Source organism: Mustela nivalis, assembly GCF_964662115.1.
Source record: "Mustela nivalis genome assembly, chromosome: 1".
Taxonomy (NCBI): Eukaryota; Metazoa; Chordata; class Mammalia; order Carnivora; family Mustelidae; genus Mustela; species Mustela nivalis.
In genome coordinates this window covers 122,881,113-122,904,650 of record NC_139020.1, presented here as the reverse complement: position 1 = coordinate 122,904,650, position 23,538 = coordinate 122,881,113, and the positions used below count along the sequence as shown (strand labels likewise).

General features: G+C 48.1%; 1 protein-coding gene across 1 annotated transcript; it reads left to right on the top strand.

Moving 5' to 3' along the window:
- The first annotated feature begins 7,332 nt into the window (after positions 1 to 7,332).
- On the top strand, positions 7,333 to 8,925 carry SOX14 (SRY-box transcription factor 14). The gene has a single exon (XM_082693055.1). It carries the CDS (start codon positions 7,788 to 7,790, stop codon positions 8,508 to 8,510), a length of 723 nt encoding a protein of 240 aa, XP_082549181.1. The 5' UTR covers positions 7,333 to 7,787; the 3' UTR covers positions 8,511 to 8,925.
- The last annotated feature ends 14,613 nt before the right edge of the window (positions 8,926 to 23,538 follow it).

The window sequence follows — 23,538 nt, the reverse complement described above, 5'->3', positions numbered from 1 at the left end:
TCATAGAAGCTGACAGAAGTTAACAAGACACAGTTTGGGGATGAAAATGGTGACAAGTAGGATGGTGTTAAAGAAACTGGAAAATGAGTAAGGGCCAACCCCAGCAAGACAGAAGAGGTAGAATTCAAGGCAAAATGGGTTTCTCTGCACAATTCTGCCAGGAATAAGCTGTGATCATGTCTGGAAGAAACAACCAGTGTGGGTAACTTAGATTCACAGTGTTTTGCTGCCTTTAAAGCTCTTTCCTTTGTTACCCACTTGGAGCCTGTAGTGGTGATTAATCTCCAGAACTGCCTTCAGTGATCCTTCCTTCTAGTATTTGCTCCCTTGTGTAGTCTCCTCCCACACCATACCTGAAATCTGTCTCGGTCCCTGTCATATCATTTGCACAAGGGGAACCAAAATGCCATGTCGCAAGTAGTTCTTATGAAGAGGCCAGTGTGGTAAGGAACTGAGGCACCCTGCCAATAGCTCCATGAGTGAGCCTGGAAGCATATCCTTCAAGTCAGCCAAGCCTTCAGGTGACTGCAACCCCAGCAACACCTAGACTGTACTCCTTTAAGAGACCCTGAATCAGAACCACCCAGCTAAGCAACTCCTGAATTCTTGACCTCAGAAAACATATGAAATAATAAAAATTTGTTATTTTAAGCCATTAAGTTTTAGGAGTAATTGTTACACAGCAATAGATATGCAATAGCAAGGCTGATAGCCAGCCAACCCACCAACCAAACAACCTGTGTTCAGGTTCCTGACCATCCAATGTATTATCATCCCTATTCTGCAACTGAGAAAAGAGAAGCCAAAAGAAGTCCAGTAATTTGCCTAAGGTCTCACAGTAATTGGAAGCTCTAGGTCTTGAACTGCATCAGCTTAACAAATCAACTTAACAAATACTTCAGTATTAAATAAAATACCAAGGGGTTGGTCTTCAGAACATGTAAAAATGATGCTTTAAAGAAACAACAAGTACTTGAAAAGAAACACACTTTATGTTGCACCTTTTGCTGAAAGCCCCAATATTTCCTGCTATTTAGGCTGTGAGCAGAGGTAGGTACAAAAAGAAGTGTTATTCTGATCCTTGATTGGGGCTTGTTGCCAGAGTTTGGTCTTATCCTCTGCAGTGCATAATTTGTGATAAAACTGGCAAGAGCATGTATGCTCCAATAACTTGGCCGATTGCATTAGGCAAAAGAGTCTTAAAGAGTATTATTTATGAAAAAGCTGACCAAGGATTCTTAAATCAGAAGAATGGGGGTGGGGGATCCCTAATGCATGTGAAACACCTGAACACAATAAAACCCAAGACAGAAGCATACAATATTGACATTCTTTTGGCTTTTCTTTTAGAATAAAATGTCTCTCCTAGTCGTATAAACACTGGGATTTTTTAATTTCAAGAAACATCCCTTGCTCACATATAAATCCTCTATTTCTCAGTCTGAGATATTCAAGATGCCTATATGTAGATTCAGTGTCTCAAGAAAGGGCCAGCTCAGAGGCCTGTCATTCTCCACAGGGACAGAGGAAAGGACCACTTGGTGGGAAGTAGGAAGAGTAAGTCGGGGACCCATTAAGCTGCTAATATGTACTGAATATCAGTGGACAAATTTTCAGATTCATGAAGAGCTATGACCATCCTTTCTTTTTCCCCCTTAGCTTCCCAAAGGGAAAGGAGAGATAAGAGGAATCCAAAATACTCAGCAGGAGTAGCGTTATTTTTTAAGGCACAGTAAAGAGCTGACCCCAGGGCCAATTAAAGTTTGTCCATTTATAAAGTTTCTGGCCCATAATTTAAGGTAAGATTCCTCCATAAATAGAGAAATCTAAATAGATTAGAAACAGAGTGTCTCCTAACCAGTATTTTGTATGTGTGGTTCTAGGATTGTTACCTAATTTTGGTGTGTCTCATTCCAGTGATTTCCCAGTACACTTAGAATAAAACTTAAACTCTTTGTGGAGCCTAGAAGGCCCTGGGTAATACAGAAGCTGCCAACCTCACCCAGCCTTTACCTTAAACTCTCCCAGGGTTATGGCCAGGTTTCAGCCACCCTGGTCCCTTACATTCTCAGGCATCCTTAGTTAGTCACCTCTCCAGGCAGTGAGATTTCCTGCTGCTTCTACTTTTTCTCCCTTTTCTTTATCAGACTGCCTTCTTGTGTTCAGCTTCCTGATCACCCAATGTAAATGAGACTTCCTTCCCTCAGCCTGTCCCATCACCCTGATTCCCTTTATGCCACTGAACACTAACAGAAAAATAACTTATTTATGAATTATAAAATAATACAATCTGACCTTTATTGAGCAGTTTCTACATGCCAAGCACCGTTTTAAGGGTTTTCATTATAATAACTTATTTAGCTCTGATAATAATCCATTATACCCACTACAGGTGAAGAGACCAGGACACAAGTTAAGAACCTTGCCTAAAGTGATGCAGCTACTGGGTGGTGGAACCAGGAATCACCCCAGGATTTGTTTCTTGTTTTTTGTCTGCCTTCCATCGGGCTGGAAGCTCCATGGGAGAAGGACCTTTGCAGGTCTTGTTCACTGCTGTATCCCAGCATGGTGCCTAGCACATAGTAGGTGCTCAATAAATAGGTTTTGAATGAATGAATGAATAGAGAGATATCAAAGCCCTACTGCTGCTCCCACCCATTCCATTTTTTGGGATATGCGTGTAGATGTTGTGCAATCCTCCACTAGTTTTCACCAAGTCCGTGAATCACGTGAGCTCTGCTTCAAACAGATTCCTGCTAAGGTAAGGCAGTTTGAAGTATCAAAAATTCTCCTTACCTGGGCAGGCTCTTGGTGTTGAGACAGCTGTGTCCTTCAGCCCAATCAAGCAGGTTTTCCAGCTGGGCCTTGCAAACGTGAGGTAGCAGGCACTTCAGGCATGTGGGGCCCGGTTAAGTTAGCTTTCTCATTGTTTCTTGGTGAAAGCCATGCTCTCCTGTGCCATCTTGGCTTCGAGGGGCACTTAAAGTTTTTTAAAATTTTCAAGACCAGTGAAGTGGGCTGATTTCTGGAGGGAAGATCCTACAGCAATTACCCCCCCCCCCCCCAAAAAGTCCTAATAGGACCAGAAAGAGTCCTGCGTCCTTTTGAGCACTTTAGAGTTACGGGATATATGTCTGAACACGGATAAAGAAAAAGCAGGGGTGCCTAATATTACAATATTTTTGGCAATAAGAAAAATTTTGTTTATAATTTGACCAAGGTGCATCTTTTCCCAAGCTCAATTTCTTATCCTCGATGTTGACTCCTAGGTTGTCGACGCTCATGGACGGGCTGGATTAACGCTCTTGTAAACACCTGAGTATGCCTCGCTCTCACACTCTCCGCAGCGAGCTAGGGAGGCGCGGAGGGTCCCTGAAACCGATACCTGGAACTTCCTCAGTTCCTCTTCCGGAATGCCGGCGGGGCTGCGGTAAGTCCGCAAGACTGGCATTCTGCGAGTGCCCGGCGCCTCAGCCAATGCGAACGCGGTTGACTCTCCTGGCCTCTTCCGAAAACATACCGGGCGCGAGCCGAGTGGCAAGCTTCCCTCACGTCCTCCACCCCACAGCCGTGTTCTCCAAATCACCTTTGCGCGCATTCCTCTAGGCGCTCTGTCGTTCGGTCCCGGAGGCCTAGGAGCTGAGACCTTCAGCCCACTAGGGAGGAGGAGGTGGTGGCTGGAGGGAGGCAGAACGCTGAGGCCAGGCAGGTGGGTGCGGGCCTGGAAGCCCGGGACTTCCGCGTTTGGCTCTACCAGGCTACGCCTGGGATATTCCCCAGCTGCCGCAAGGCTGGGAAAGGCCTGTTGTAAAAGTTTAAGCCGGAGCAGAAAAAACTATCTAGCGTCTTCTTTGCACTCGGAGTTGCGCGGACACTGGGCACTCAAAGATAAAACACGCAGTTACTGCCTCCAAGGAGCTCGAAGTCTGATGGACTACACGGGCTACTACAGAGCTCCACGCGAGGCTGGGAAAGGGGCATGAGTTGGAGCGGAGGTGAGAGTGAGAGCATAGGAAGGGGTCTTAGCCCAGCAGGGGAATCGAAGTGGTCTCCCCAGAGGAGGTGAAGCCTTGAAAGAGATCTGAAGTACCATTAGGAGTTGGCTGAAAGGAGAAAGGAGATGCTCCCTTTCAAGACCCAGAGCCGCCGAAAAGCAAGGCGCACCTAGGACCATCCGGGGAGGATGGGGGTGGGGAGGGAGCTGGGCCAGAAGTAGATAGGTCGTGACCTCCGAGGTCCCTCCTTCACTTCTACACGAAGCAGGACACTTCGCTGGCAGCATTCCTATTCCTCAGGTGTCCAGACACAAGGCTTAGTCTGGCACGCGCCGTGCTTTCAGTTATTGCGCTGCGTAAAGGTGCGCATACATACTTAAGGGAGTACGTGGATTCTTCCCGCAAACGCGGAAGCGGAAAAGCCTCCTCCCAAGGAGGTTTTCAGCTTTGGGGAGTGGCCTGACCGCCTGAGGTACCAGCTTCAGGTGGCGAAGAAAACTGGGGCTCATTTAGGCGACCTTTGTCTTAAGACCTGTTCGGGCGGTGACCAAAGCTGCTGACTCCCTCCAGGGGCCACCTCTCCGGGACGTCTGCCTAGTGATCTAGGCCTGGCGAGGAGGCAGAGCTTAGAGGGACAGCTCAGAAGAAGGTAGAGGCATGGGCTGGAGACAGCACCGGTAAAGACCCCGGGATCACGGGAACTCCTTCGAGGGGCCCAGAACTGAGTCTTGAATAAACCCGCAGCCAACCAGCACTGTGTAAGGGTTGTCAGCGGCTGCGCGGTTCGCCTAGAGACACCGGGATGCCAAGCCGGGGAGGCAAGGCCCTCAACCCTCAGTACCCTGCCCGCGGGAATTCGAGTCTCAAGGCCAAGATGCGCAAGGGGATACTGGCTCCCTCCAGGATCCGTGCAGTCATTTGGCGCCTGCGGCTCCGGAACCGTGGGAAGTACTTTGGGGCCCTGCCCACAAACTGCCACCCCACCATTGCTTGCCCTTTGTACTAAACCGCTCAGGAGTCTTGGATTATGAACTAGGAGGGAGTGTAAGATGTTTAGAGAGTAGCACTGACTGGAGGTGGAGGAGGAAATTTGAGGAAGTGGAGAAGGGCACATGCTTGCCGGGAGTTGCCCTGGGGCAACCGGAATGAGTTGGCTCAGAGGCTGCGAAGAGAGAAAGGGTTTAGGAATTTGTGCCAGATCCCCTTCTTGAGCAGTTTCTTAGAGGTTTGTTTGCATTAGCCCATTAACTTTGTGTGTGGATTTGGTGTCCTCTGAGGGTTCCGGAGTGAGAGTCAGCGGGTCTCCGCCAGATGCTATAGCTCTCTGCAGATACGAGCATTTCTGTCACTCTTTCCTCAGTCCGTGGAGATCGCCCAGTGGAACTCAAACTGCCTGGCTCTTAGACCTTCATCCCTGGCAGGCTCTGAGCGCAGCGCTTAGTCCACAGGCTAGTCCGATCTGAGTAGGGGTTGCCTGAGACTCTTGACACCCTCCCCGGACTGGGCTGGAAAACACCTCTACTTCCTGGTATGCCAAGCTAAGTAAAACTTCTTGCACAGAACAAGGTTAGAGGGCAGGGTGAAGGCCAGGGCTGGTGCTAAGAGTAATGTAGTCTACGGCCAGGGAAGGCAGGATACTGACCAGAGCCTAAGTGAAACAAGAGCAGACATTAAGATCAGTCTTCCGGTGAGCTTTATCTACATGGCAGGTTTCAATGGCTCCGAGAATCAAGGGTTCGCCTTTGGCTTGCCGCATGATCTAATCTTCAGACCTGCGGCAGCCTGGGGTGGAAAACAAAATAGTGGTTTTCAAATCTCATACACTCGGCATCACCACTCCCCACTGGAGTTATTTGGCAAATCACTTAGCCTTTCTCAACCTCAGTTTACTAATCTGCAAAATGGGCATAGCGCCCACCTCTCTGATGAGCCTTCTCAGGATGAGAAATGCCACGGATGGTAGGAAGGAGACACAAAGCCTTCCCCTCAAATTTGATACACTACATGCTAAAGAAAGCCCGTCTCCCTGCCTCCTTATTTTCTGCTTACCTCCCCCCCCACCAACCCCTTCAAGCCCTCGGAGCTGTGCCTTTCTGGTCGGTCCTCCCAAGAGAGGCTGGTGCAAAAGCCAATAAGCCTGGAACACACGCAGGTCCTGCTGGGCCTGGGACAATGGTTTCCATTTAATAAATATTTCCCCCAAGGGCATTTCACATTGGGCAGGCAATTATTCAAAGGAAACAGGCACGCAGGTTGGCTCTGCGGGTTATTTCGTCCTTTTTACCCGAAGAATGCTCATCTGACGCAGGAAATGAGTCTCTAATTCTCGCTAGATGGAAGAGGTGCCCAGGGACAAATCGACCCTGGGTGTCCATACAGCCTGAGACTCCATTCTAGGGCATCTGCAGAAGGGGCAACGGGAAAGCCCCCATACCCCATCGGGAGGAGGCCCGGCCTCCAGGCTATCCTTCCCCTACAAACAGATGTAGGGGGGAAGTTGGATGTTTAAAAACCCTAAATATATAATATCGTAATTAGGAATCACGACGGAAATCCCATTCCCTGGCCGCTCCACAAAAGTGGAGAGCGGATCGCTGCGCTCTTCAAGGCTCACCAACCAGGGTTTGAAAACTGCACTGCCAGACACGAGGCCTTCCTGCAATGGCTTGGAACGCACCGCTGTGCTAGCCCAGGACCCAGCGATTCGCCCCAGCTCCACATCCTGGGGCAGAGGTGAAGGCGGAGCCGGAGGGGCATCCCCTGAGCACACCGCCAAAGCGCCCCAAGGGTATGTCTAGAAAAGTTTATTTCACTCTTTAACCTGAGTTTGATATATTCTTTTTCTTTTCAGAGGATCTTTGACAAAGAGGGAAGTGCTGTCCTTGCATTTAGCGGCGAGGCTGTCCTATTTATCAACACGCGCTCTGGGCTCACTCGCTTCGCTACCCCATCCCTAGGTCTTTGTATTCTAAGACCTAATTCTCCTTTGCACGACTGGGAAAGGAAGCAGCCACGAAGAGTTTTATTTGTTGACAGTGCTAGAAACAATGTGGAATCTAAGTCCCCAGTCCTGAGCTGGCCGCTCTGTTCTCTCCCTCTCTCCGTCTTTCCCTCACACCTCTCCCCGCCCCCACTAGTCGCGCTCTCTCTTTCCTCCCCGGGCGCGTTGGCAGGTGGGCCCCCTTGCCTTCTCTGCTGCTGATTGGCGCCCAGGTTGGGGAGTCACCGCCCCGCGCTTATGTCAGAGTGCGTGCTGTCCTGGCCCACCTCGCCTTTGAACTTCGCTGCTTTTGGCTCTCGTTCACCAGCCTCCCTGCATTCTCAGCCAGGTGCTGTGCTAGGCAAGGCAGCTCCGGGAACCACGGGAGGGGGGAGGGAACCACAGCGGTAGACATAGGAGAGAAGAGAACCAGAGAAGGCGAAGGTGGAGAGGGGGAGAAGGAGGAGCTTCCTGTCCTAGCCAGCAAATTACCTGGCCACTTAATCCCAAAGACTCCAGTACTTGGGCCCTCTGGTGCCGGCAGCCCCCGGCTGGCTGCCCTCTCCTCCCCCACCCCTCCTGTCCTCACTCACCCCCCACCCCGGGGCCTGCGTGGGTGCCGGGACTGGCATGATCAGCTGAACTTTGCGGGGTTAGCGCTTCTCTCTGGCTTCCCCTCAGCGGTGCAGAGGCGAGGGGAGCGCAGAGCACCGGCTCAGGACGGACAAACAGACAGATAGACAACCGCGCCCAGGCTCGCCTGCAGAGCCCCTACACACCCCACCCCCACCTGCCTAGCCGCCTTCGGGACCATGTCCAAACCTTCAGACCACATCAAGCGACCCATGAACGCCTTCATGGTATGGTCCCGAGGCCAGCGGCGCAAGATGGCCCAGGAAAACCCCAAGATGCACAACTCAGAGATCAGCAAACGCCTAGGCGCCGAATGGAAGCTTCTGTCCGAGGCAGAAAAGAGACCGTACATCGATGAGGCCAAGAGGCTACGCGCCCAACACATGAAGGAACACCCGGACTACAAGTACCGGCCACGGCGCAAGCCCAAGAACCTGCTTAAGAAGGACAGGTATGTCTTCCCCCTGCCCTACCTGGGCGACACGGACCCGCTCAAGGCGGCTGGCCTGCCCGTGGGGGCCTCCGACGGCCTCCTGAGCGCGCCCGAGAAAGCCCGGGCCTTCTTGCCGCCAGCCTCGGCGCCCTACTCCTTGCTGGACCCCGCGCAGTTTAGCTCAAGCGCCATCCAGAAGATGGGTGAAGTGCCCCACACCTTGGCCACCGGCGCACTGCCCTACGCGTCCACCCTGGGCTACCAGAACGGCGCCTTCGGCAGCCTCAGCTGCCCCAGCCAACACACGCACACGCACCCGTCCCCCACCAATCCGGGCTACGTGGTGCCCTGTAACTGTACTGCCTGGTCTGCCTCCACCCTGCAGCCCCCCGTCGCCTACATCCTCTTCCCGGGCATGACCAAGACTGGCATAGACCCTTATTCGTCAGCCCATGCCACGGCCATGTAACCCCAGGCCAGCCCACCAGACCTGGAGGGTGACCTGGAAGCGGGGTCTGCACCCTGTCCTCTGCACCTCGCCGGGTCCTGCAGACGCCTTTGGGTCAGCCATTCCGCTTCCCGCTACCCCACCCCAGACTCTGCCTCTCTTCCAGGGGGATGGTAGTGGCGTCCTCCCGGACCCAAGGCGCAGACAGGTGCCAGAAACTTGTGAACATATGACAGCTATATAGCTGCCCCTATCCTGACTGTCCCAAAACAAATCTCCGACTGTACCCCCTTTGGACAAAAAAAAAAAAAAAAAAAAAAAAAGTAGGCAGTTTTGCTTTATTTATGTCCCCTTCTCTCTCCTCTGATGGGCTTTGGACTCCAGAACTCCCAGATCCTGGTATTATATCTAGAATATGCATATATATTTTTTTCTTTTGCACCCTGAAGAGTTAGCTGTGTCTCTGTGTTTTGCCATCAGACACAACTAGGTGCCATTTGCTCTTTATGTATGGGGGGAAAGTCTTAAAAGTTTAAAACTACAGAAAGGGAAATATTTCTATTTAAAATCATGCTATGATAGTGTTTGCTTCTTTAAAGTTAAAACAAAGGGACCCACATGATTATTTTCTTTGTATAAAGCAGTGCTCCTAGATACCTAAGTTTACTTTTAGACAGAATGTCGGGTTATGAAGTCAGGAAGTAGAAAGTTGACAAAAATTAAAAGAATAAAAACATCCTAAATGGTCATAAATGTTTTGACGATGTCTTGGAAATGTACCTAGAAGGTTCACCTCCTTACTCTGTTCATTTGTTGAACAAAGACGTTTTGAATAAAGACAATCTGTCATTGCAAAAAGTAACCTTTTGTGTGCATAAAATCTGAAGTCAGGAAGCCCTGCCTGAGGGCTTGTGGAGTCCGGTCATCGGAGTTTTAGAGTGCGTAGAATGACTCTAGCAGTGGCGACTGGCCTTGCATGGGCTTAGCCTTGTGGCCTGTGGTCCAAGTGCAAAGGGGCCCAGAGTCGGATTTGTCGGGATCGATTGTGCTCTCTGGACCCGCTATTGGCCTTTAGAGGCTGGACAAAGGTATCTATCCCTCAGACGTCACTTCTATGTCTTCTTTAACAAAGTGGTCAGACCACTTCAAGGAGCGAATGAGCTAAGAATAAAGCCGACCCAGACCTCTGAGACCTGGGTGCATTTTCTTTTCCTTTAAACTAAACTCCAAAGAATGGAGAAAAGTATATAGTGTACTGGGAACAATTGCGCACCACGCACGCAGTCCTGTGGTGGGTGTTTAAGTTCAACGCATGGGGGGATGACTGGTGTGGTAATTTTTAAAGATGCTTAAGAACGCTGCTGCTGGCTCTTAGGATTTGGGGCTCCATACTGGTTCCTAAGTTAAACAATCAAAGTTTAAGAAATATAGAAAAACGTGTCTTAGGTCCCTGCTCTGGACTATGGGAGACTTTTTACTTAGACCCTGCAGGAGCCCAGGAAAAAGGAAAGCAACACGGCTCAGGCACGGAGTTTAAAAAAAAAAAATCATAAAGATTCAATAACTTTTAGTCCTTGGTGTTTAACAAAAAAGCAAAAGAGCCTTTCCTTTCCCCACTGGGCAAATGTTCACTTCAAGATTGCTCTGTTTGTCGTATGGGAGAAAGGACATTCTGATGCCTTCCAACCCAACTCTTTAGAACTTGCTCTCAAATGGAAGGGTGCTCCCTCACCCCATCTCTCACCAGTCTCACCCCCAAAGCCCTGCTCTTGCATGTTTTTCGGTAGGTCGGGTGCTTTTCCCACTGACTTTGATGTGGTGTGGGATGGGAGTGGGGGGCAGCCTAGGGATTTGTCTGCTTTCTGCTTCTGTTGAGGGATTTTGGGGCTTGCCTCTGCCTCTTCCAAAGGAGTCGGTGGCTGGAAGTGCAAGGGAAACGTTGTCAACAGACACCAAAGCCAAAAACCACCGATTAGCATATTGTCCTCAAAACAATTAGAAGTGTTTGAGGTGTTATTTGGAGCCTATTCATCCAAGCCCCTTTGTCAAGGGGGATTTTCCTTATTAAAAAAAAAAAAAAAAAGTTAGCAGTTGTCCATCTGGCTGAGCTGAATAGCAAAGTGATCCGTGTTGTATATGCTTTTCTCATTAAGAGCTCTTTTGAGACCGATGTTAGAATTAAATGGTATAACACAATTAACATACACGGCGCTGAATAGGAGGGGACGCCTATAAATAATAGATAGATAAATAAATGAGCGATCAGGCGAAGGTAAACAAAAGCGGCCTGGGGACGTGTAGGGGGAGGCCGGGCTGGTGCGCCACGCTTACTTAGCATCACAAAACCCTCTTACAAATCGAGACAATTAGGAAGTGACTTGCCTCTGGTGGCAGTCGGGTCTGGGGGCTCTAGGCGCTTAGGGAAGGCCCCTCCTTCCGCCCCCTCGGAAGCCCAGGAGGCCTGGGGCGAAGGCATCGAGGTTTCGCTGTCTGATATAACCCTAACTGACAGTCCTGTCAGCCGCTCTGATCTCCCTCATAGCTCAGTGTCCCTTAACATCTCCTAAGATGAAGCTTACAGGGGTCTGGGTGTCTCCCCGCAGATCCCGGCGCACCAGCGCCCCAGGTGCATAGAGCGCCCCGGCCGGAGGAGGATTTCAGGGCGCACGGCCCCACCAGGATGTTCGGGAAAGTGCCGGGTTAGATTAGGCTGGAGAGGGGTACCTCGGGCGGCGGCGGCGGAAGCTGGAAAACTGAAACCAGGGTTCTAGACTGCGCCCGGCCCTGGAGACTCCAAAGGGAGCTCCAGGAAACTGGAGTGCGCTGTAGCGGGGAGGCGCCCATGTGCCCGCGGCTTGGTGTGATTGAGACTCGTTAAAACCAGTAGAGAGCGTGGGGCCCGGAGCAGGTCCCGGGACCCAAAGCAGTAGACCTAGCTCTAGCCGTGTCTATCTGTTCCCCCTCGCTTCTTTCCTTCCCAGTTGGGCTGTGTCCCCCCTTTCTGTCCTCCTTAGGCCTGGCCCCAGCCTCGGCCCCCCAAGGCCTGCCTTTGCCTAGCCTTCCGCGGGCCGCAGAGGCTCGCCGAGGTGCGCGGCTGCGACTCGCCCTAACAAACAGCCGAAATCCACCTCGTCACGCCGCTGACAGGGGCCGATTACTGACTTTGAAGTCAGGGGCAGACAAAAAGAAATCCCCTGGGGGAGGTGTGGAGGGGGGCCGCAGTCCCTGTCAAACCTGTTTGCTCACAACTGTCTCTTTCTTTCAAGAAAATCATTAAAGCAAACCGGTAGGGAGAGGAGTGCCCCGCCCGCCCGGAGTCAAGGAGAGCCGCTTCTCCGTGCGCGCTACTCGCAGCAAAGAGCAGTCAAGAGTCGCCCTAGACAGACTCTTGGTGCCGTCGGGAGAACGCGAACTCCCGAGGCGTGCTGGGCGGCCGGGACCCTGCCGGAGCCGACTCGGTGGACTCCTTCACTCTCTGAGCGCGTCCCGCAGCCTGGGAGTCCCGGGCTTCTGTCCGCAGCCTTGGCCTCTCCGGAGCAGGGGGCAAGGGTGCCAGAGAGGCCCCGGGCCGCTCTCCTGCGACTGCGACTGCGACTGCTTCCAGGGAACAAAAAATTGACCCCACAACACGGCACGCTTACTCTCGCCTCTCCTCTACTGGCCATTTTCTAGGACCCTGGAGTCCTGACCGACGCGGGCTCCAGATGGCAGTGGGTGGCGCTGGTGCGGCAGGGGCAGAGTTGTTCGGGTTTTAGTTAGGTTGTCTTTCTTAAACCTCGGCCGCCCTCTAGCTCAGGGGCACACTGGCCACATCGTTTGGGAGATTCAAGATCCTTAGCCCCCTTCCGCTCCTGGCCTCTCGTGGATAACCTCTGCAGCCTTTCAGGCACTTCCCCAGCTTTGGGTCTGTCTCCAGAAATCTTTAATCCCCTTCCAGTTTCTGAGTTTTCCCATTTAAGTATTAATTTCCTTAGAACCACTAACTTGATAGGTGGGAGACACCAGCTATGTAAAGTAAAATAAATCTCTCTGAGGTGTGACTGACATCTGAAACCCCCTTAACATTTGCATTTTAAAACGGGATCTAGATAACCTCCTGGAGTTTCCCGTTAGGGTGATGTTTCAGTCAGGGTAGGGTCTGGGGGACTTTATTTGCGACTCGCTACCTAGAGAAGCTCTCCCTCGTGGGCAGCCTCTCTGGAGAACTGAGGCTGCCAAGGTCCGGAAAACTCCGTGAGCCTGGCGCTAGGGTTGTCCTCGAGGACTCTCTTTCCGCTCCTCCCCAGCTCTGGTCTTGTCACCATTGTTCAAGAGGACAATGAATTTCAAGTCATTTGAATTTGAATATCATGTAATTCACAAGATTCGTGTTAAGAACTCTCATCTCTATTTGCTGAGTGGGTTGTGCGTGTGTATGAGTGTGACAGAGGAAGGCAGAAGGGGCACGTTAGTTTTGGGTACAGGACACGCCAGGGCCTCAACCCCCCCCCTCCCCGCCCTGACCAAGGGGAACGCCCTCCTAGCCTCTTGGCCCTGCCCTGGCCTCCAGACGCTCGACCCAGCTTTGAGGGCACTCTTTGGGCTGTTACTCTCTTGGCGCTATGGGGTTGGGCCTCGTCCTGGAACCAGAAGGGTTGGCGCTTGGCAGCTGCAGAGTAATTAAGGAAATAATAAAGTTGTGGACGGGAGGGAATCGCTAGAAATTCTGGGGCAGGCGTAGACGCGGACGAGGAGATTCGCGGTCGCCTCGGCCTAACCTTTGCTCAGTGCGCTCCCGGGGCGGCGACTTGGTGGTGTTTGCCCTGGCACTGGGAAGAAAGCTGGAGGCAGAAAAGAGAGCCTCAACACCTCCTCCTCGCCTAGCCCCCGACCCTGCGTCCGGCTTAGCTGTCATCCGCGACCCCCTGGTTGGGGTGTCGGAGTTATGCTCTGGAGAAGCTGGAAGGGTCTCGGGCCCAGGAAGTTCTTGAGCGGCCTCCCTAGATTCTCGTCCTCTTCGCTCGAATTCCTGCGCTGGGCATCTTCTCTGACCCCCCAAAATGTCCCAGGAATTTGGTCCGAGTAGGGGAAGGGAACGGGTCCTCAGGGCGGACAGACAAAAAGGAGCCCGCGTTTCCTCTTTGCTACAAAATGTAGGAGTTGCGCTATTCTGGCGGCCAGTGGCCATTTCCAAACTTTTCCACTCTTGGGCCAGGGAGAAAGGTAATCAAACGCAATTCGTGCCTTCTGGGCAGGGCTGGAAGGGACTTCAGGGAAGCTCTGCTAGCCCAGCCGGCAGGACCGCACTCCGCCGGAGGCAAGGAGGAGACCAAGCCCAGACCCGACGTTGGCGAGCGGGGAAGACCGGTCGTTCTAGAGAGCAGGTCCCCTTCTGCCTCCCCGCCGCCGCGTCGCCTGCTGCTCGCTGCTCGAGAGCTCAGTCTCTCCTGGGTGCCACAGGGCTCGGTGGCCCCTCAGAGCACGGAGGCTCTTCGGGTCCTACAGCTGCGAGAGGCGGGAAGGGAGGTGGGTGTGCGGCGCGCGCTGGGCTCCGCGGGAGAGACGGGAGCGGCGCTTCAGCCTAGCTGACGGAGGGCGGAGAGCCGGGAGTCCCGAGCGCCGAAGAGCGGCTCCCGACCTCCTGTAGCGGGGCCAAGCCCCTGCGGGCTCTCGGGACGCCCCGCCCGGGGACCGCGGGAGGAGGGAGAGGGGAGGGAGGGAGCCGGCGGTCGAGGCGCTCGCCTCTGGTCCCCGTTCGCCCGGCACCCCCCGTGGCGCGGCGAGTCAATGGGATTTGCACACTCGAGGTGTAACAGCATTACTGCATTAATTACCATTTCCATTTCACGTCCAGATTGTTTACTTATCTGCGGGAAACATATGTCGGGAGAAGTTCACATTCCGGATTCTGCTCCGCTGCCCAAGGTGCAATTCCGGGGAGGCGGCGAGGGGGAGGGGAGGGCTTCAGATTTTTTATTACACCCTCTAGCCTTATCTGCCGCTGTAAATTATGAGGATCCTCCATTGAGCGGCATATGGAGATTATATACTTTTTTGAATATCGTTTCCCAAAGCCTGCAGATTTTCACTTTGAAATGAAACAATCCTCTGCCGACTCCCTCGGGGCCGGGTGCCTCCTGCGCTCCCCGGTGAGGCCTGGGGGACCCTTTCTTCAGGGCCGGGCACGCACCCACCGCCCCATTGCTGCGGCCATTGCCCAACGGAACACTACTTCCCAGGGTCTGAAATAATCTCTCGGGGATAACCCACCCATCGAAAGTGTTTGAGATCTAAGGAGGCGCCCCTGCTCTGTTTTCTGAACCTTATCCCCGGACTTCCGCGCGGTTTGCAGCCCTTTTTCATTTTGGATACCCGCATAGACGCGAGCCCACTTCTGCCCTCTTTGTACGCCTGGCAGCTCCAAAGCCGTGGAGAGGGTTGAGGAGTCCACTACTGCCCGCAGCAGCCTGTCTCGCCCTCATGCACCTCGAAGGTTCTCAAGCACATTGGGCTTGGGACCGCCAATTTTGACTTCTCTGTTTGGGGAGCAGTAGAGGTGGTAAGGAATGTGCCCCCGTTTGAGACCGCTTATTGTGAACCCCGAACGGAAATCTATGTGGAAGGCCACTGCCTCGCTGCTCCGGGATAAGTAGGACCAACCAGAGCAGCACGGACCGAATCCCATCTTTCTTATCTCTAGGAGACTCCTTTCAGGCTGAAATCTGAAACGGAGGGAAAGGAAGAGACAATCATTCTTCTTCTTCTTCTTCTTCTTCTTCTTCTTCTTCTTCTTCTTCTTCTTCTTCTTCTTCTTCTTTTTACATTTAATATACCAAGCCACCCGTTCGAGTCATTTACATGCTTAATTTAGTGATAAAAGTCAATAAACAGAATCAGAGGATTCTCCTCTCTATTTCTTTTGACCACATCTTTCCACGTAATTGGGAATGCTGTATAATACATATGCCCCCGTTATTTTTTTTCTTTCAATGTTTTGTCTGCATTGCAATTATAATAGGTGTGCTTTTTGTAATGTAATTTGTTTGCCTTCTTAAGAACATAAGGTAAAATATGCCTCGTATGTGGTTATTTTTCATCTTGTTTGGGCTCGGCTTGAAATATTGCACACACTCCGTATGTAGACACCCACTCTCAAAAACCAAATTCAGAGATTTCTGTGAAATGCCCATTCTTAGGATGCTAAATATCCCGTGGGAAACATATTGCAATGTTCTACCAGGAACAATTAAATGTACCAGAGCAATGCAATTAAGATAAAAAAAAAAAAAGTAAGATGGAAGAATGGGGAAATAAACAGATTCTTTTCCATTAAGTATTGTTTTGGGATTTCTAATTTTTTCAAGACCTCTAAGAAAATTGTGAGGTGTCACTTCTCTCTTCTGGGTCTATCTGTAATTGAATCTAGGTCACTATTCTAAAGCAAGAAAAGTCTGCTTCCCACTTTCCTACATCAGGCTGAAATTTGGGGGAGGGACAAGGGTCTTGCAATTTCATTTAAAATGTAATGGTGGATGAACTGATAAGCAAATAGGGAGAAAGGAGTCTGCTTAAAAGAAAAAAAAAGGCATGGTTTTAATATGCTCCAGATGGGGGGAAAATGATTTACATGAGAGTTTATTTCCTCTTTGCTGATATGAAAGAATTACAGATACAAAACCCACTGATCTATAGAATAAAAAAAGAAAAGAAATGTTATTTTCCTGTAAAGGTGTCAGTTCATTTATATTCATTTAACCATCCATCCATCAATTCACTTTCTCACTCCTTGCACATCCTCTCTGGCTCTGTTAAACCTTTGCCTACCAAGACACTTTGCTAGAATATACAATAAGTTTTATTTCTTTAAAATAATGTGAGATTGAGATGAAGTAGATAGCAAAGGGAAGATTTTTGTTGTTTTTAAATATCTTTGTTAATTTAACTTACAATTTTGGGAGAGAATTTTAACCATATTCACCTTTCATTCTTTGCTGCAGTTTGAGCACATGCAGCATGACTGAAAAATTATATGCAGAGGATATGCAATTATTTTTCTATAAAATATGCATGCAATAGAAAGACATTTATCAATTGAAAACCTTTCTGTAACATAGAAATGTAGCAAAGGACAAATCTTTATGTATAGTCAGATGTTGGGTCAATAACGCATTGTTTCCCTAAAACAGTTGTTATGGGTTCAAACAAGTTCATGTTTCCCTGTGGATTTTCTGCTTGGTCAAGGTAGGAATAGCAGCATCAAATCTTTTGTGTTAAAAGTTGCCAGGTCTAAATAATTGTGTACTAAAATTTGCACATATCAAGAAAGAAATAAGAGGTACTGCCACTTGGGAGCTTCCAAGAGGAAGAGGAGATTACTTAAGAATAGGTTTTACTTCTCTTGAAATAAAAGGTAGTGACCAGCATGATAGATACTGTCCCCACATTCACCCAAGTAAAGGGGTGATGTAATGTCACCCCATTACAATATCACCCAAATAGATGATAGGAGACCTACAAACATAAGAAAGGACAAGAACAACCATCAATATCTGATGATGGTTCTCACAAGTAAGAGAAATAGTAAATGGATTCACACAGAATAAATCTTCCCCAGACTGAAGACTAATTATGTAATTCTTTGTTTTTCCTTTCTTTTTCCTTTTCTTCCCCTTCCTTGTCCCCTTCTTGTTTAGTTTTCCTTTTTAAAATGTGGACACTACTATTAGATTAGAAATTTCCTTTGTAGGTCTTCATAGATTATCAGCATCATTCTTCTTCATGTTGGTTTCTTCCTGGTTTCACCTCCTTCCACTTTGGTAATACATGTTCTTACCCATCTAATTTTTTGTCAGGCAAACTGAATAAGAGGCAAAAGAGGTAACGTTTTCTTCAGAAGTTGAAATGTTCTGGGTGTATTTCTTACCTCCAACTCTCAACTCGTTTGGAGTGAGTGTTTATAATCTAAATTGGCTGGATGAGAAAACACTTTTAAGACACTTAAAAATTTCTCCTTACCATTGTCTTTTACCTCCTGGGTTCTCTGGAATGTTTGTGATACTTGTACCTAATAAGAAGGATCCATTTGCTTTGAGTTATCTTTGAGAACAACACTGAAGGCCTAAAGGTATGTCCTCTGCAGAAAAGGTGAGATGAACTTTTCTCTTGTCCAAATATACTCGTGGTTTACAATGTGTCATTTATACATTTATGTAAATAGGTTATACACAAACAAGGTGTAAAAGTAAATGACTACCTAGTGGCTTGCTGTGGCAGCTCCAGCTGACTCCTGGGCTTCAGACCTGCCTTGCAGCATAGGTTCGATGAAACTCAAAGTGTATCACACAACTGTAGCAGTGTTCGTGGCCAGCTTGTTAGGCAGGGAGGACTGGAATCAGACAGGAGGTCAGTCTGCTATCCAATTAACAACTTTAGTTCCTTTGCAGATGGTTGGCATTGCTCCAACATTTCTTGAAAATATATTTTGTAATAAACAGGTGAAATGAGTGATAATGGATGTGGGTTTTGATTTTTTATTTTAGGAAGAGAAATTCCAAGAGCAAATCTGAAGCCAAGCCTTGTGATTAGGTCTCTCTCTGCTATAGCTCCATCCTTCTGCAGGTGACCTCTTCTGGAATTCTCTTGGCATACCAAGACTGCCAGCCTCTTTGGGGACAACATTTTGCCACCGCATGTCAATTCTCAGAAGACATCCTATAAGAACATTTTATTCTTGTCTTCCCTTTTTCTTTGTTTTTTAATGGAGAGAGAAATTAGATTATCTCTACTACCCACCATTGTGTAATATGATAGACATTCAAATCATCAAACCCACTTGGAAAAGGAGCCCTCATTCCCTTTGAGACAATCTGGAGGAAAACAGGTAAATTTGATTTGTGACAAACTGTTGCCAAAAAGAAAAGTACCATTATGATTTCACTTCTCTTAGTTGGCCATGGCTCCAAAGTAGGATAAAGCTTAACAAGAAAAAAAAAAAAAAATCTTTGGATTGAGATTAAAAACAAAAAAAAGCGTATGTACTGATTTCTGTCTTCCGGCCATCCTTTGAGTTTCAACTAAATGTCAAAACAGCATTTCTTTAGTTACTAAGGGGAAACAAGTTGAAAAAAAAAAACCTTGATTTGTGAATGCATTTGCCAGCTCATTAGGGTCCCAATCCCTTACTTTCCTCAATGCGCAGCTAGTCACCAGTACCCAGAGGAACCCAGAGACCTTATGCTAAGGTTCCACACCACTCTCAATGCAATGTGCTGGGAATAGAAAAATGAAGGGAGTGGCATGCCTCTGCCAATTACTCATGAAAGTTCTAATAATTGTGTTTTAGTTCCCTATTAATCGTATCAAGTTCACTCATATACTCTTTCCCTTGATAAGGGAGGGCAGCAACAAAAGTTCTGAGTGCCTTACTAGGAGAAATCCCCAATGCTGAAAGACACAAAACCTGGAGTGTGATCAGACCAGCCCACTGGAGCTGTTGCCTGGCATGGAAGCAAAAACCTGAGCACCAAGCCTCAGACCATTCATTTAATGAAATCCCTGGCTTAGATGCAGAAAAATAAGTCAGGAAACTCATATTTTACTCCAGAGGGCATCCACTGTGCCTGCACTGGTGGGTAAAACACTCTTCCATGCAAAGGGGTAAGATTTTGATCTCTTTGAAATCAGTAACTGAGAGAAAAGCCAACATTGTCAACTGTGTTTAGGTACCATCTCAGCTAGTGTAAGTGAGAATACTTTCTCTTTCAGTAAAATATGTTTTGGGACTATGTTTTAATTGATTGTATTTCCTCCTAGCACTCTGAAGATTTTTCTCCATCTTCCCTGGGGAGATGTACTCTGTTTTCAATAAGGGAAAGCCACAATTGTTTACTAAATGGATATTATTTGAGAATCTGTGCAAAGAACCATGTAAGGTGCCATAGATACCCCATCTTGTTAAATTCTCTCCAAAGTACCAGAAGGTATGTACTGCTATTATGCTATTACCCTTATTTGACATAGGAAGAAAGTGAGTCTTGGAGACAAAAAAATGACTTACCCGAGGGCTCATGACCCTCACGATAGAACTGCTATACCAATTCTCGCTGTCTGCCCATGACTATCTATAAAATCAAGGGCTCAATGAAGGTGGGGGAAGGAGCAGAGGACCGAAGGAATTCACAGCTGGGGACAAGACCAAGAAAGAGGAGAAAATATAAAATTTGGGGTAAGGTGGAGAATTGCAACACTTTCCCTTTCTCAGGCAGATGAGCAGATTATGCAGAATCAAATTGAATCCAATTCTCCTGTTAAAGTGAACGGAGCTCTCTTATTAGGTGTGCCCACAATGCTTCAGTCTTCTTGACCCAAGTCTCACTGAAGCCTCTGCATCTTGCAGATGGTGGCCAGGGACCAGGATATCAACAAATTAATCCTAAGTCATCACAGATTTGGAGGGGCACATTCACAGACACAGATTTCCTGCAGGGCCAATCAGGCCCCAGTCCCTTCCGGACTCATTTCATGATGTTCACTTCCAAGGGACCTCCTACCCCAGGGAGGTTGGCAACTGAAGGCATGCTGTGTTGGGAAGGGAAAGAAGTATTTCCCTCAATCCTGTTTTTCATTTTCTTGCTCCTACTCAGGGTTAGTAAATCTGTTACCCTTATCATGCCCCTGAATCCTCAGCCAGATTCTTGAAATCAGCCCAGCTTCTGTGGCTTTGCTTTAAGATTCAAACACTAGTTTTTGCTAGCTCATCCTGTATTGAGTTCCTGCATATCAATCATAGTATATCAAGTGGTTTCACACTTCCTTGCTAATAATAGTTTGCATGAGTTGCATCTTTCTGGGAAGATCAAAGCTTGCCATAAACCAGAAGTTATTAATCACAATATTTATGTTTAAGGAAATTTGGGGACATTCCAAAGTTCCTCTGTTGCTCAGTCCCTCCTTTGGGCACAAGTTTTACAGAACTGCTCAGAAATATGCTCATATTTTCCTTCCTTTTCTACTTTTAGAATCATCCCCTTGGTTGGAATAAAAATGAATCCTAAGAAGTCAAGTAAAAATGAATGTATGAAGCAGAGGAGAGAGTCCGTGGAGAACTGAAGGGTGGAAAATTGTGAGCAAAATTTGATAATTTTATAAACATTTCAAAAGGAGAGTTGACATGTTATTGGCCTTACTAAGACTGTTATTTGTGAACTACAGTTGAGAACATGATCATTTGTGCAAATTACAGTTTTGTCCCAAAAGACCACAAACCGGGCGCCTGGGTGGCTCAGTGGGTTAAAGCCTCTGCCTTTGGCTCAGGTCATGATCCCAGGGTCCTGGGATCGAGCCACACATCAGGCTCTCTGCTCAACAGGGAGCCTGCTTCCTCCTCTCTCTCTGCCTGCCTCTCTGCCTCCTTGTGATCTCTGTCTGTCAAATAAATAAATAAAATCTTAAAAAAAAAAAAAAGACCACAAACCAGTGGATGTATGTTGGATAGGTTTTCCAATAATGTTGATAGGAATCCCTTAAGGCTGGGAGGGCAGGGAAGAGGGGATGCCAAAGAGAGCACAAGGAGCCTGAGTGCTGGTCCTGGTCTCTGCCCTTTGAATAAAAGGCCAAGGTTGGCCTTCTTTCAAGTATGACCTTTGCAGTTTGGGTCATTTCCCTCTATAACATTAGTTTATGTGTTTAAGTTGACTCATTTTTTTTTTCACTTTAGCCTCATCCTACACAATAATGTACTTGAGTTATGAGTTTGTTGTCATCGTTCTTTTGGTAATATTAATTGAAATTAAAATTCTTGCCTTATAACAGTCATAATATCTTGTCACACACTTTGAGCAACACGGATCTACTGTGCACACTTCACCACAGAGGAAAAAGAACAAAGATTAGAGGCGTGAAGTGATTTGTGCAAAGTCACACAGCTTGACAACAGGAAAGGCTAGTCTGTAGTGCAAGTCTTTTAGGTGTTGGCCCAACACTGTTTCCTTCTATTTTTCTCATTTTTTTCAGAGGCAAAAAGAAAGCATTGGGCAATTAGCATGTTCTCTTGTGGGGGATGGGAGGTTGCTGCCGGGGTGGAGGGGCGGGGAGTATGAAGATCCACCATGTTCTTTCATAAAGCTGAAGTGTTTTCTTCGTAGTGCTAAGCCTTATCTCTTATTCAGAATATCTTCAGTCTACTACTTACACTGTAGAAAACCTAACGCGGGGAGCCTGGGTGGCGCAGTGGGTTAAAGCCTCTGCCTTTGGCTTAGGTCATGATCCCAGGACACTGGGATCAAGCCCCCCCATCAAGTTCTCCGTCAAATTAAAAAAAAAACAAAAAAAAGTCAGGGGTACCTGGGTGACTCAGTGGGTTAAGCTGCTGCCTTCGGCTCAGGTCATGATCTCAGGGTCGTGGGATTGAGCCCCGCATCAGGCTCTTTGCTCAGCGGGGAGCCTGCTTCTCTCTCTCTCTCTCTCTCTCTCTCTCTCTGCCAACTTGTGAACTTTCTCTGTCAAATAAATAAATACAAGCATTTCCCCGGGTAAGAGGGGGGAAAACAAGGGGCTCCATGGGAGGAGGGATCAGAACAGGCTCTGGGAGGTAGGGGCTGTGTGTCCTCTAGGAAGGTCAGAAGGGCAGGAGAGGGTAGAAGGGAGGGGAAGACCATGAGCGGTCCAGTCATGGCAGCAGTGTCATCTGGGATCCCAAGTCTGTGCACAGGCCAGCCTTCCTGATTTCCCTGGATATTTGTCTGAACTTGGAGCACCTTGTGGCCCAAGAAGGCTGAGTTCTTAATCGGTGGTCTTGAAAGTTCTGTGATTGTTTCCAAAATCCGGAGGCCTTGTATTTGTCACTGCCAGCACAGATTGCAAAGTAGCTTTCAGCAAAAGGTAAAAGAAACCAAGAGCCAGTAAAGCAGTTTAGTTCCATAGGAGAAAAAAGCTCCCGAGGAATCAAATATTTTGTTGCAGACCCATGTTGGTTTTCTTTATTTGTTATTTGAGGGTCTGATGTCCTCTCACCTACTACTATTTTTCCATCTGCTCAGCCTTTCTCTTCCAGAACTATCATGTAGCTCAACACCTCACTCCCAGCTCACCCTGTCTTCCTTCAGCTTATAGCAATACTCGAAAACACCCATCTGTAGGCACCATCTCCATTTTACAGAAGAAACTAGAGCTTTGAGAAGTTAAGTGACTTGCTTACAATCACAAAGCCACTAAGAAGAGGACCTGAAGCTCATCCTTCCTAGATTGGGTTCTTGCTCCCACCCCACGAAGCCTCTCCCCTTGGCCCCCTGTGTGCCTTTCTTTCAGGTCAACACACACTTTCTCCAGAACCCTGAGTCCTTCATTACTGACCTCTGCAGCAGTTACTAATTCATTAGGACTCCTCTGCCATGGGTTTGTTTTGTCTTTTGTGTGTCTCTCAGTCTTCATTACCATTTTGGTTAATCCCTTGGTGTTCCAGTCAGACCCTGGAGACCTGAATCTTAGCTCTGCTCCTTGCCAGCTGGGCTACCTCTCTGTGTCTTGGTTTCCTCGTCTGCAAAATGGATGTAGAAATAGTACTAATCTCACAGGATTGTTTTTGAGGATTAAAAGATGTTATGGCTATAAAATACTTAGAACTATAACACATAATAAGTGTTAGCTATAATTTGGGATTTATGATTTATTTTCTTTCACTTTTTAAAATCCCTTTCTCCATTTTTTTTTTTTTTTTATGGTGAGTGAGAATATAAGCTTAGGCTATGTTCTTAGGGTATGTTCTGTCCATTTTTTCAAAGCGGATTTTTCTTTTTCAAATGATACAAAGAGAATCCCCAGCCTCCCTCCCCTTCTCAGGAGGTCACAGTTTGCCCATCATTAGGTTATTTGTTTTCTTTATAGCATCATTGGGAGTAAAAACACAATTTAGGAATGTTTTAACTGACAAATCTTGTTTGTTTTATCCAGGTTATATTGAAAAGAAAAACCTCCTTCCTGTTTCAGAAACACTGGTCTTTTTGCTAATCAGGCACTGGAGATGGCAAGGGGGATTTCAGTGCGTTTCTCAGCTCTGAGATCAGAGAGACCATTA